Source organism: Misgurnus anguillicaudatus, chromosome 14 (assembly GCF_027580225.2).
Source record: "Misgurnus anguillicaudatus chromosome 14, ASM2758022v2, whole genome shotgun sequence".
Taxonomy (NCBI): Eukaryota; Metazoa; Chordata; class Actinopteri; order Cypriniformes; family Cobitidae; genus Misgurnus; species Misgurnus anguillicaudatus.
The window spans coordinates 23948498-23962203 of record NC_073350.2 but is presented as its reverse complement, the minus strand read 5'-3'; the positions used below and the strand labels follow the sequence as shown (position 1 = coordinate 23962203).

The window sequence follows — 13706 nt, the reverse complement described above, 5'->3', positions numbered from 1 at the left end:
CAAGCATTTCCACCTTCTTGGTAGAATGACCCACATGCTGTGTGTGTGTGTGTGTGTGTGTGTGTGTGTGTGTGTGTGTGTGTGTGTGTGTGTGTGTATATATATATATATATATGTATATATATATACAAATACTCACTGTGGCCACTGGTGTAGTGTTGCAACTTGTCTGTGTATTCTGAATCCGCTCTCTCGAACCCACGTCTGCTGGAACAAAGGCAAACAGCTCTACTGGTGCTTTGAAAAAGGTGCTAAAGCCATGAAAACATCACTCCCTACTGGCTAAATATCTACTCAAGACAGTGTTTCTCATCACTAAGCACATCTTTTACAAGCTCTTTTGCTCTGTAAATGTCCACTAATGAAGCAAAGCGCACAGCATTTACATTGCATTAGACATTTGGACATGCTAATGATACAATTAAGAGAAAATCTACACTAATGTGTTTAAAAAAAAGTGCACTCACCGGTTACAGACAATGATGATGACCACCACTGCAATGAGGAAAACCAAACCAGCAGCCGCCGAGCCAATGATGAGAGGCAGTTTCTCTTGAATGCTAGTGTTGTACTCTTCTGTATTTACACACACATATCCAAGAGTTAGCACTTCATGACAAAGCCCAACAGACCGTCTCTAAATCTGATGTAGCCTGAAGCAAGTTCAAACTCCACTGAGGCACGTGGAGCCCCACACTATACATCTACACAGGTGAGAGACCCCCACTTTCCTGCTTTTACACCCAGGAATCGAGGACAGGAAGCCCTGTGTGAGATACCTTGAGGGCAGATGGGGCCATACAGCTCAGCTCTTGCAGCATATGGGCAGGCGATGGAGGAATTGTGTGTGTCTGCATAGGACAGTTGCATTGGGATGTGGAGAAGGGGATTTTTCTTCTTTTCATTTCTTTCAAACTACCGTTTCCTCTCTCTCCTTGTCTTTTATAATTAAAGACTATTCGTTCAAAACGCAGACATAACCCCTGGGCTCTTTTCTGCAACCCCACCGAGGCTAGACATGAGCTGCCAACATAAGCTAGCAGACAGAAGTTTACCAAATTTTGAATTGAACACACGCTTGCTCTGAGCTAAGCGGATGTAGTTAGTAAACAAAACACAGAACTTTGAGTCTCACGTGAATTCGACTGCATCGAAACTTTCTGTTTAATCAGTTTTAACTTCTCGGCCAACTTGTCGGCATGACATGTTCGAGTCTGGATCACCTGGCTGGCAGAGTTGCTGTCGCTTATCGTGCCAAATGAGTGCTCAGGAGGATAGATCAAACTAATTCTGACTCTAGTAATAAGCTGCTTAGAGAGCAAGCAGGCACGAGTCGGGCTGGATGGGCGGCTATCCAGAGGCATGTTTCAGCTAACATTAGTCCTGTCCAGTAAGCCTGGCTTGTTGCCCCGGTGCCTGCAGAAATCTGTGGTATGAGTACACAGACTAAGTGATGAGAGTAGAAACATATAACAGAGGACAAAACGTTTGCTTGTTTTAGATAAACCATCTGCCTTAGGAATATAAAAAAATGACACACAGGGTTTTAGTTTAAGGAAGCAATAAAACTGAACAGCATTTCATTAAACAAATCTCTATAGAGTGCAGGAAAACTCGTCAATATTTTTGTGCATTGTTTTTGTTAGACATCCAAACACAGTCCAGACGTCTAGGCTAAAATTTGGGCTGTCAGTGAAAATTGAATAGACGTCTAACAAATAAATGAAATTAAATAAAGTAAATAAATAAATAAATGTAACTTAACAACTTGCAATCACTGTTGACTTTGCTTAAAGGGGATTTCACAATACTTTTTTTAAGATGTCAAATAAATCTTTGGTGTCCCCAGAGTACATAAGTGAAGTTTTAGCTAAAAATAGCATATAGATAATTTATTATAACATGTTAAAATTGCCACTTTGTAAGTGTGAGCAAAAATGTGTAGTTTTGGGTGTCCTTTTAAATGCAATTGAGTTGATCTTTGCACTAAATGACAGTGCAGTGGTTGGATAGTGCAGATTAATGGGCGGTATTATCCCCTTCTGACATCACAAGGGGAGCCAAATTTCAATTACCTATTTTTTCACATGCTTGCAGAGAATGGTTTACCAAAACTAAGTTACTGGGTTGATCTTTTTCATATTTTCTACGTTAAGACAAGCACTGAGGACCCAATTATAGCACTTAAACATAGAAAAAGTCATATTTTTATGATATGTCCCCTTTAATTAATGGAATATCATACATCTTGCAAGTTATTTGGGCAAAAACGAGATGTGACCAATTTTACGTTTATTTTGGCTAAAATGGCTTACTTATAGCAGGACTATATCATCTAAAAGATCTATAGTTAACCTAGACATTGAAATGACGGCTATTACTGGCTGGGGATAAATGTAAAATGTAGTTTATTTAGGGTTCCCACACCTTAGTTAACTTCAAATTCAAGGAACTTTCAAAGACTTTCCAGGTCCAATACCCTCAAATTCAAGGACTAAATGTGGGGAGACATTTCAAGTGAGAGCAAGGTTACATCGTGTTACATTTAATGATACATTGTTACAGTTCTCTTTCGAGGGAACTCGTGCTGCGTCACTGCGGTGAAACATTGGGGATGCCTCCAGGGGTAAGTGCGTCTGATTATCAAATTCAACCAATGGTGAGGCTTAACAACAAAGACAGGGTGATGCGGGAGCCAGGAAGTATATCACTATCTGAAATATGCCAAAGACGGCGTTACAGGGACGCAGGAAGTATGGCAAGGGAGACGCAGCGTCTCATTCCCTTCTCAGGGAACAACAGTTACATACGTAACCTGAGACGTTTTCATGCGTCAAACACAAATATGCAAAAAAGCATTTTGTACAGTATAAATCAACATTCACATACAGAAGATATAAGCATTTAAAGTGAAAGTTTAGCATGTGTGCTTAAAAAGTCTAGAATTTTTATGATATTATCCTACACGACACACGGAATAATATGGATTTGTCCCATAAAACTTCTTGAATTAAATAGATTCAAGCCCTTTCAATGACCTGTATCTATGTATGTATATTTTCAAACTTCCCAGGGCCTTGAATTTTTTCCTCCTGATTCACAAACTTTCAAGGATTTTAAGAACCCGTGGGAACCCTGTTTATTTATTGTATATTTGGTAAAGTTACTTTTGTCAATGATGTACAAAATCATATAGAAAAAGCTAATATACAATATCTAATATAACAAAATATAAAGTTTGATTCTATCGAGAATGATTTGTTGACTCATATCTTTGTATTTTTCCCAAATTTGAATAGGTCACTGAATAAAATGAGCCATTATTATGAACATCACCTTCTGTCATGGTCTGAAAGTACATCTTGCCGCTGTATCGTCCGAACCCTGCCACCGTTCGCGCTCGGACCTGAAACACGTAGATACCTCCGGGTTTGAGGCCGCGGATGACTGCGGTGTTGGTTTGACTCTTTATTACGGATGAGTTATGTTCCGTCTGGTCCTGCAGCAAAAGGAAGAAATTACAAAAAGGGAAAAAGAGAGAAAAAACTCCATCAGTAACGAAAACGACATTAATTCCACAAAACCATTAGCGTTGTGGTCACAATATTTCATCTAGCCTCATGCTAGGGGCTGGAGAAGACATGGAAGAGTTATAAGGGCATCTCAGGTACATATGGCTCTCTAACAGGGCTATCTATCTCATCAAACCCCATCAGGAGAAACCGATTTGAGGGTGCAAGGTAGAGGAACAGAGGGTGACACTTTCAGGCCAGCCACGATTCATTAGTCTGGGTGGGAAGCCGTTGTCTCGTCGTTCTGTTTGTGGATGTCTGTTTGTGTAAGCGAAGAAGAGAGAATGTAGGACTGTGTGTGTGTGTGTGTGTGTGTGTGATAGTACGTATGTTCGGCTTTTTTCTGTCAGCTCTATTTCTGAGCTCTGTGATGTGAGCTTTGCTGCAGTCTGAGAAGTCTGTTTTGACAGGCGGTTCTCAGTACTGCCTGAGAAAGGAATTATTTTGAGGAAAGAGTTAGAGCAGGAGCAGAACCCTGGGGACTGTCAGCCTGTGTGTGCGTGTGTTTTACAAACAAATAAAGAGAAAAGGCAGAAAGTATCTGTCAAACAATGCGTGTTGAACTCTGTAACCCCGAATCTAAAGGTGCGGTTATTTTATCTGTCACAAATCGAGCAAAATGGAACAATATCGGCAAACTCTCTGGGCGTGAGTGTTTCTCGAGCTGCGTGTGTCTTTTGAGGCTTCGCTGACAGAGAGGAATCTGTAACTGAAATAGTTATTTTACGGCACTGAAATCTCTGTTATTTTAGCCGCTGGTATCCGGATCGAACCACAACAAGCTTTCACAAGCTTTCGGGGAGCAACTGCGATTGTAATCACGCTCGACAGAACAGAAGTTCATGTCTTCATGTCCGACAGCTGCCAGAACCCTCAATTAAACAGTAACCATAAACCGGCATCCATTTTCAGAAAAAGCTGATTTAACGCTATTTCATTTTGTTTGTCAGTTTAGAGAACATATGAAGAGCTCAGAGGCGAAACCCTCTAAGTGCGTCTGACTCTTTTCTTGTAAATGTAAATTTTTATCTGGCCTTTATGTTTAGGTTCAGTAATTTAAAATAAAAGGTTATTATTCAGTAATTGAAATGCCTTATATTCACAAATTTCACTTTATTTATTTATTTTTATTTTATTTTATTCATTTATTTGTCAAGGACAATGCACACGTCTAACATTAATCTCAAATAGAGAGAAGATGCTCTGCACCAGATTTATTTACTAGCTAATTTGTAGTCCTTGGGCAGGTCACTAGGTAAACAATTTCTCTAAAAAGTCTATCATACACAAATTTCATAAAATATTATCATGAGCACTTTAGTTCAACAATAACAACAACAATTCATCAATTAATTTCATCAATAAAACTCCCCACTAAAAACACACAATTTTAAATCCATCGATTACATTAAACAGTAAAATGTTGAGTTAACAATAAATAAAACAGTAAACGTAATTGAACGTATTATTTCAGTTCATCAATTTCTGTAGTCACTAGAAAAAAAAGGTTAAATGACCAATATAATAATATATTTATCCTCACTTAAAATGACACACATACTATTTCATTAAGGCTCTCCTGATTTTGCCAAGTGGTTGATGTCCTCAGGGCAACATTATGTTGACCCTGGGACAACATTTAAATCAACCAATCAGATTTCAGAAATAAGTTTACAGTTTGTTTTAAGTTTAAGCTTACAATCAGGATTAGCTGTTTCTAGACCATTGTTTTTCAGTTATCATGTCCCTCTGATTTTAGGGTTTGGTTATGGTTAGGGTTGGGGTTTGGGGTGGGTTTAGGTTTAGGTTTTATTTAGAAAAATGTTGTCCTTGGGTCAACACAATATGTTGCCCTGAGGACATCAACCACTTGGCAAAATCAGTTCTAGCATTTCATTAACATTGCTATTTCATTAATATTTAACAATTTTAACTGTATTTTGCTGCAAAACCCTTTAAGTGCATGCAAAAATCTCCTAAAAAAGTCTTCAGTTACTCTTCCGTCTTTTCTGAATAAAGGTAAAAGGCTCGGTTAACCTCCTTTAACCGGGTAAAAATCTCTTGCACTGTGACATATGCACGTCATCGTTCATTCAACTCTTCTTCCTTGCACTTAGGGGGCGTGTACACTGAAAATGCCAGGCGGACGCCGACTGTGGGTGCTTGCCAGCTTTTTTTTCAGCTAAGCACTATGATACTTCTGTTTTGTTTACCAGTTGTTGTGCGATGCACCGGTTGGTTGTTGTGATATTTATCCCGCCCCTCCTTAACTGTGATTTGACGGCTAAGTGAAAAGTGACATTGACAAGCTGAGCCTTTCACCCAAAGTTGAAAATTTTTCAACTCTGGGTGCTCGTCGCCGAACGTGGAAAATAAATGGCAGCTGCTGGCGTTTTTTGAAAAATGTGGTGCTTTCATTGGAAACAATTGAAGACATACACTGGCGTAAACCTCTTGGTGTGCACGCCCCCTTAGAGCAGTGGTTTTCAAACTTTTTCTGCGTGCGGCCCCCCTTTTATACGGTGCATTCCTTCGTGGCCCCCCCCAAAGAAAATTTATTACAAAAACAGTTCTAAAATGTAACATTTTAATTAAACAAAACATAATAAATTATACAAAGTAGTGATGTTAGTAGGCTTATTTTTTTGTTTAATTACACAAAATGTATGATAAATTAATGTATTTTATAAAATGTCATTAAACTGGGGCACCCCTGGCACCGTCTCGCGACCCCAGTTTGAAAACCACTGCCTTAGAGGACTTTGCTGAAAAATCACTGTGAAGTTTAACAGATTCTGCCAACAAACTGGTATTTCTGAATGGCCTGAGGCCGGTATTAAGCGGATTTGAAGCAAAATCATTTGATGGACGCATAATGCGTGCCATGAGCATTCAGTTAATAGCCTTATCTAATTTTTGACGAAGGTGGCATTTAGCGGCTTTTGCATCTGAACTCTTCATATATATGTTTAAGACCCTAAAAATATATTTGAATTTTATTTATAATCTTAATTAATGTGATCATCAAAATATTAATAACAAATAAAGTAGCTTATAAAAATGAAATAACTATTTATATATAACTCCAATATAAATAATTAAACAAATGCATTATTAATAAATTATAAGCTTTTCTTACAAGAGGATTTAATAATGCATGCATCAAAAGTGTGTCAGATGACAATGTGTGTGTGATACCTTTTCATAATACTGCAATTCATAGTCGAGTATGACTCCGTTCGGCTGGTCCGGCTGCGACCAGGAAAGAGTGATGCTGTCGACTGTACGGCTGACCTGGTGCATTATAGATACCGCAGAAGGAGCTGGAAAAATGCAGAAACAGACATGATATTACTTATAAAGGCAATACAAACATTATCCACTAACCAGATTATAAACCAAAACAGAAGACATAAGATGTGTTTAATTTATTGTAACACAAGTATTAAGGCACAGATTCTGGTGTGTGATTTAACAGATGAAGATGTGTAATTTGCAAGGTGGCGAAGGGGAATTTCCAGGCCCGATGGTTTCCTTAGCACAATGTAATCTAGTCTTAAATCTCTTCCCTTCTTATATCCTCCTCAGGAAGGCGGACTAATTTTGTGGTGTGTTAAAAGCAAACAAAACCAGGTGCAATTCCTACTGCCGAAAACCACAAGAACGCAGAACACCACTTGGGTTTGTGTTACTGTAAGTGTGAATTGTCAAGTTTCTTTTTTCATCAGCATGCTTGGTAATTACAGGGGAAAGAGTGTCAAACCATATATTACGGGTTCTGTTGTATTGGACTTGTCCGACCTGAATGGCACACAAAAGAAAGTTCCTCCCATTAATTACCGAATTAAAAGCTTAGAGTGTTCCTAATAGCCATTAAGCATTAGAGCGTGGCATACCAGGTCAAAAAGACTGAAAAGAGATTCAGGAGAGCACAGTTGGAGTTGTGTGGGGTTTGGAGAGGCCAAGATTTATGGCCCTTTCCGTCTCCAGGGCTCAGGCCTGTAAAGACGCAGGCCCTCTCCTACGGCACGCACCTCTCTATGGAAAAGCCACTCGGTGGGAAAGCTCGTCACTGCCATCAGTTTGAAACTACGGCCTCCGAGGTTGAAGGAGAGCTTAAGTGGCTTTATTCGTGTGCTTATTTCCTACTCTCAAGAGCCCAGAACGAGTTGTAAAACTGTCTTTGACGCAAAGGTGATAAAGGAGTCCAGCTCAGAGCAGCACTGCTCATTCTCAACAGTGTGTCTGCGCTGTGGCCTATGACCAATAAGCATTTATTTATCCAAATGGACTTATCTGGAAATGCAAGCCGCTGTGATGAACAAGTTATACGCTCCGTTCCAAACCCTAGTGAGTTGCTTACAGCAGTAACCTTGTAAGGCCGTGCTTTCTCTGCATATTAATTATGCTGGCTCTAAACATATCTTGTTTTAGCCAGATTTGCTATTGCACGCATCACTTGTGGAGAAAGCCAATCCCAGAATGCATTTTGCAAAGCTCAATGTAAAAGAAATAACAATAGATTACATTAAAAATGCACACATCTTACCCAATATTTGAGCTTGCTTTACATTTTTTTATGTAGAATATCACAGCATTAACTCTGTATAAACTTCATAAACTCCATTGAAGTGTCCAATGCAAAGTCACCCACCAGAATTCAGATCAAGATTTTATTTTCCTCGCCTGTTAATAAATATAAATCAGAGGATAATGAACAGCTTCTCATGGCTTTGAACACTACGGGAGGGCTTGTGGATCCTCTGTCGCTATGTACCGCCACGTTCAGTCTAACCCAGAGCGCTGTACTAAATGGCAAGCGACCGGCAGCATCCTGTCAAGTTTAATGTTTGTAACCAGTATCAAGAGAAGACTAATAAGGCCAGCAGTCAAGCTTACTCATCGGGGAAGCATGCAAGCATCTCATTATACATAAATACATATATTTAAAGGCTGACACATGCGCTTTATTTACTGCATTTACATAGCACCCGGCCTACACTGCTGTCGCTCGTAATCCAATCTGGGCTAATGCAAACAAAGTGCGCTGCAGTTCGCAGGGGTGAACATGATGATGGTAGAAAACTGAGAAGGCAGATTGTTGTGGTTTTATGATTACTAAAAGATGCTTTCCTGGTGCTGGGATGACAGACGTCTATCACAAAAAATGTAGTATAGTATTGAAGCCAGATATCTGGAAGTTAATAAGTTGGGTGCTGTATGTCATCATTTACTCAAACTGTATGAATTTCTTTGTTCTATTGAACATAAAAGAGCACCTTTTTCATTGCTAAAACAATGTTATTTTGTGTATTTGGTATAATAAAATGTGTTCGCGTGGTTTATGGTTAAAAAACCCATTATTTTCCATATATCCTACATTTTTGTAGCTCCAGATTTCACTCTCTTCCTGAAAGTATGGATTTGAAAAGTTCTGTGTCCCTGATTGGCCAGCTAATCTGTACGTTGTGATTGGTCTGAAAACCTGACGTGACGCTCCTTACCCTGTTTGAAAGATTCAAAGTGGGAAAAATGTTGATAATGTCGGTCTTGTCTACATCACCAATGCCAGAAAGTAAACTGTAGGCTACAATCCGTTTGTTTGTTGTAGTCCAAGAAAATAGATTTACAATGGAGACGATAACTCGCGTCATCATTTATTTTGGGGTTTGTACCTTTTGCATATTTTTAACGTACTAATACACACTTGCACATCAAAGGAAATGTAAAAACGTGAATCGGACCTTAGGTGCTCTTTAATAAATGATGGTAAGCATGTGTAAGCACAAGGGTACCAATTGACTTCCATTGTAGAAAAAAAAACAAATACTATGGAAGTCAATGGGTACCATCAACAGTGTGCTTACCAAATATCTTCTTTTGTGTTTAAAGCTTACGTAACACACGCTGTTTCTGATGTTAATCTGGAGTACCTATAAAGTAGTATGACATCCTTTATATCTCCGAAGAGTCTTTAGTTTAATCAGATTTATAAAAGAAAGATTAGCTTTACCGAACCTTTCCAATAACGTACAAAAAAATGAAGAAGGAGGAGTTACTACCGCGGGTGGAGCGAGTACGTGTCATGCAACACTATACTACCCTTATAACTTATGATTCACTACATGTTTGTGTCATTTATATAATATGCACGCGCATATTTACAACATAAGACAGAAGTCTTACTTACCGCATGCAACTCGTGACCCGGTTGGGAAAAACCAGTGCATCAAACACACACGCAAAACTCTGCTGCTACCCCGAATAATAAACTATATCCATTGTTTTCATAAGGCTGGATTTCTTCTCCTTACATCCAAAAACACACTTCTTCATTCGTGATATTGTTGAGTTTTGAAATTAAACAAAGCTGTCATGTGATGTGAATGTTTGTAAGTTCTAGCGGCTCCCGCTGATTGACCGGTGGGCGGGGTTTTCCGGGGGAAGTGCCCATATAAAGAAGTGATACGTATAGAAAACCCATGAAACGTCAGTTGGGCCTGTAATCGAAAAAAACTTTCCGAAACTTGTACGAACCCTGGCGAAGTGCATTCGACACAGAAATACTCTGTAACACGTCCAACTGCTTTTTTGACACTTTGCCTACATTTAGCGTGAGGAAACAACTCTATAACTGTGTTAATAAGTCAGAATACTTGAAATACATTGAACCCCCCCCCCCTTTAATAAAATAAAGAAACTCATACAGGTTTGGAACAACATGAGGGGTGAATAAATGATGACAGAAGTTTCATTTTGGGTGAACTATCCCTTTAAGTGGACATTTTTTAATATATGGCTCAACAATTAACAGTACAATAATGAGGTTTTGGATGTTAAATGACTATGATTCCCAGCATGCATTGCATCATGAATAAATCCTGTGATTTTCATGTGTGTTGTTTTATTGTATACTGGATTATTTCATTATCATCCATTATTACATTCATATAATTGCTGCCTTGAGTTATGCTTGTTAATTTAAAGGGCATCTATAGATGGTTTCATCGGACGCACGTGCGGTGACGTGATTACGCGTCTGATCGGAACTTTACTTCTTGTTTCAGTTTTTTATGGTCTGACTAGTTGCTAAACTGAACTCTTGAACAAATACCTCATCGAAAATTTTTTGGTCTCCTACACTGTAAAAAATACCAAAATAAAAATGCCGCCTTAAATGTTTTTGTTGAATCAACTCAGATTTACAAGTTATTTCAATTTACTATTATTTATCTTGACTAGAGATGAGTTGTTATAACTACAGGTGAGTTGTTATAACTTATAAAATTAAGTTGACTTTTCTCAACTATATTTTATAAGTTGTGACAACTCATCTCTGTTGACATGACTTGTAAATCTAAGTTGATTTAACAAAAAATTTAAGGCAGCAAAGAATTTTTTACAGTGTAGGTAATCTATGTGTTGTTTATTTTGCTTGTTATAAAAATTAACTACTTTAAACAGACTCTGTTCTTATTTATTCTTAGCGAAGTTTAACGGAAGTTACGTGTTGACCACGAAAGCCGCTTGTTTATGTTGTTACTGCTGAAACTATACTGTATACTGTATCTAGTTGTTGTGTGCCACCATCTTTGTGTTTTGTGTGTTAGACATAAAGCACCTTGCATGACAGGTTGATCTTTTGACACAAAATCAATGCTGTGAACTTTAAAAAGTATTTGTTTCTGCACAATATTGTTGGACAGAAAAAGCAGAATACACAGTTACACTACTGTTCAACTGTTTTGTCATGCTATTGTTGTAGACCAGTGCTGTCTTGGCCCTTATGGTCTTACAATAATAAAAAAAGAAATCAGGTTGTATCAACCTTTAAACAAAACGAAAAGGCGACGTGGGAAAAAGTAACAACTTAAAGCGATTATGTCGTTTCTATTCCCTCTTAGCGAATTAAGTGCACTCTCGGTTGGAGCGAACACGATTATCACAGCCTGTAAAATGTTCTACTTTTGTAGTTTCCACACAATTGCTCTCCATGGTACATCTGATGAGGACTATTTATCTCCAAGCGTAGGTGCTTAACTTTATTTCTGGCAGATGGAGCATTCGGACACATTGGAACGATCACACAATGTCCCGCACATGGTTTCTGTGCGCGAGGTGCAGAAAACATAAGCATGAGGAACAGATAGCATTTGCATATCTGTGCTAAAGAAAACAACCAGATGGGATGGTCATGTTTGAAATGTTTTAGAAGATGGATGGAATGACGATGAGCTTACAGATACAAAGATTCCTCTGAACTCTGCATACACAAAGAGTTCAGAGGAAGGAAACCTATTCCTGCATGTAAACATATGAGCTACACTTATTAAAAAATGTTCAATGATCTCTCATCTGTAAGTCGCTTTGGATAAAAGCGTCTGATAAATAAATAAATGCAAGCATGAGAAGAGAATAGAAAGAATATAAATGTTTTTACATCTGGTTGGCCAGTGGTTTATAAACATTTTGTAATTACGACCCTACTGAAAAATCCAGCTAAGACCAGCATAAGCTGGTAGCTGGTTTTTAATGGTTTAAGGTGGCAGTAGCTGGTTTAAGCTGGTCCTCCCAGCCTGGCAAAAATGGTCAAGCTGGTGGCTCAGCTGGTCTTCCAGCCTGACCAGCTAGACCAGCTTAAAAAGTGACCAAAACACAGCTAGACCAGCTTAATAAGTGACCAAAACACAGCTAGACCAGCTTAAAAGGTGACCAAAACACAGGTAGACCAGCTTAAAAGTGATCAAAACACAGCTAGACCATCTTAATAAGTGACCAAAACACAGCTAGACCAGCTTAAAAGGTGACCAAAACACAGGTAGACCAGCTTAATAAGTGACCAAAAGCAGCAAGACCAGCTTAAAAAGTGACCAAAACGCAGCTAGACCAGCTTAATAAGTGACCAAAAAAACTAGATCAGCTTAATAAGTGACCAAAACACAGCTGGACCAGCTTAAAAAGTGACCAAAACACAACTAGACCAGCTTAAAAAGTGACCAAAACACAGCTAGACCAGCTTAAAAGGTGACCAAAACACAGCTAGACCAGCTTAATAAGTGACCAAAACACAGCTAGACCAGCTTAAAAGGTGACCAAAACACAGGTAGACCAGCTTAAAAGTGATCAAAACACAGCTAGACCATCTTAATAAGTGACCAAAACACAGCTAGACCAGCTTAAAAGGTGACCAAAACACAGGTAGACCAGCTTAATAAGTGACCAAAAGCAGCAAGACCAGCTTAAAAAGTGACCAAAACGCAGCTAGACCAGCTTAATAAGTGACCAAAAAAACTAGATCAGCTTAATAAGTGACCAAAACACAGCTGGACCAGCTTAAAAAGTGACCAAAACACAACTAGACCAGCTTAAAAAGTGACCAAAACACAGCTAGACCAGCTTAAAAGGTGACCAAAACACAGCTAGACCAGCTTAATAAGTGACCAAAACACAGCTAGTGACCAAAACACAGCTAGACCACCTTAAAAGGGACCAACACAGAGCTAGACCAGCTTAAAAAGTGAACAAAACACAGCTAGACCAGCTTAAAAGTGACCAAAACACAACTAGACCAGCTTAAAAGTGACCAAAACACAGCTAGACCAACCCAGTCTCACCCCATGTCGTCAATATTTGACGACACTTGACCATTCCTACCCAAACCTAACTCTAACCCCAACGCCAGGTGACAACTGTTTCTAACCCCAACGCCAGGTGACAACTGTTTAATTTCGCGTACACTGTTTAATTTCGCATACACTGTTTAATTTTGCATAATCTAACCCTAAACCGACGCGAAAATGGTAAGAAAATAGGAGAAGAGAATGCAACGGACGTAATAGTATTGAAGTCCCCAGTTCGTCAAAAAATGACGCGAAAGGTATACCCTCCGCGTCACACACTGACGAATGGTCAAGCGCCGCCAAACACCGACGACATGGGGTGAGACTGTGTTAGCTAGACCAGCTTAAAAAGTGACCAAAACACAGCTAGACCACCTTAAAAGTGACCAAAACACAGCTAGAACAGCTTGCTGCACCAGCAATACCATCTAAAACCAAACTGGGAGACCAGCTAAAACCAGCTCACCAGCTTATGCCGGTCTTAGCTGGATTTTTCAATAGGGGAGACCCGTTT

At 39.0% G+C, this 13706-nt stretch overlaps 1 protein-coding gene across 2 annotated transcripts in view; it reads right to left on the bottom strand.

Annotated features, from left to right (window-relative positions):
- Positions 1 to 13706, bottom strand: part of ephb2b (eph receptor B2b) — a 182630-nt gene that overhangs the window by 24894 nt on the left and 144030 nt on the right. For both annotated transcript variants that reach the window (XM_073876124.1, XM_073876125.1), the window contains exons 6-9: positions 6771 to 6895; positions 3337 to 3499; positions 468 to 576; positions 140 to 204 (exon numbers count right to left, since the gene is read on the bottom strand). In XM_073876124.1, the coding sequence (XP_073732225.1) occupies positions 140 to 204; positions 468 to 576; positions 3337 to 3499; positions 6771 to 6895 (462 nt within the window). The remainder of the gene's footprint in view (positions 1 to 139; positions 205 to 467; positions 577 to 3336; positions 3500 to 6770; positions 6896 to 13706) is intronic.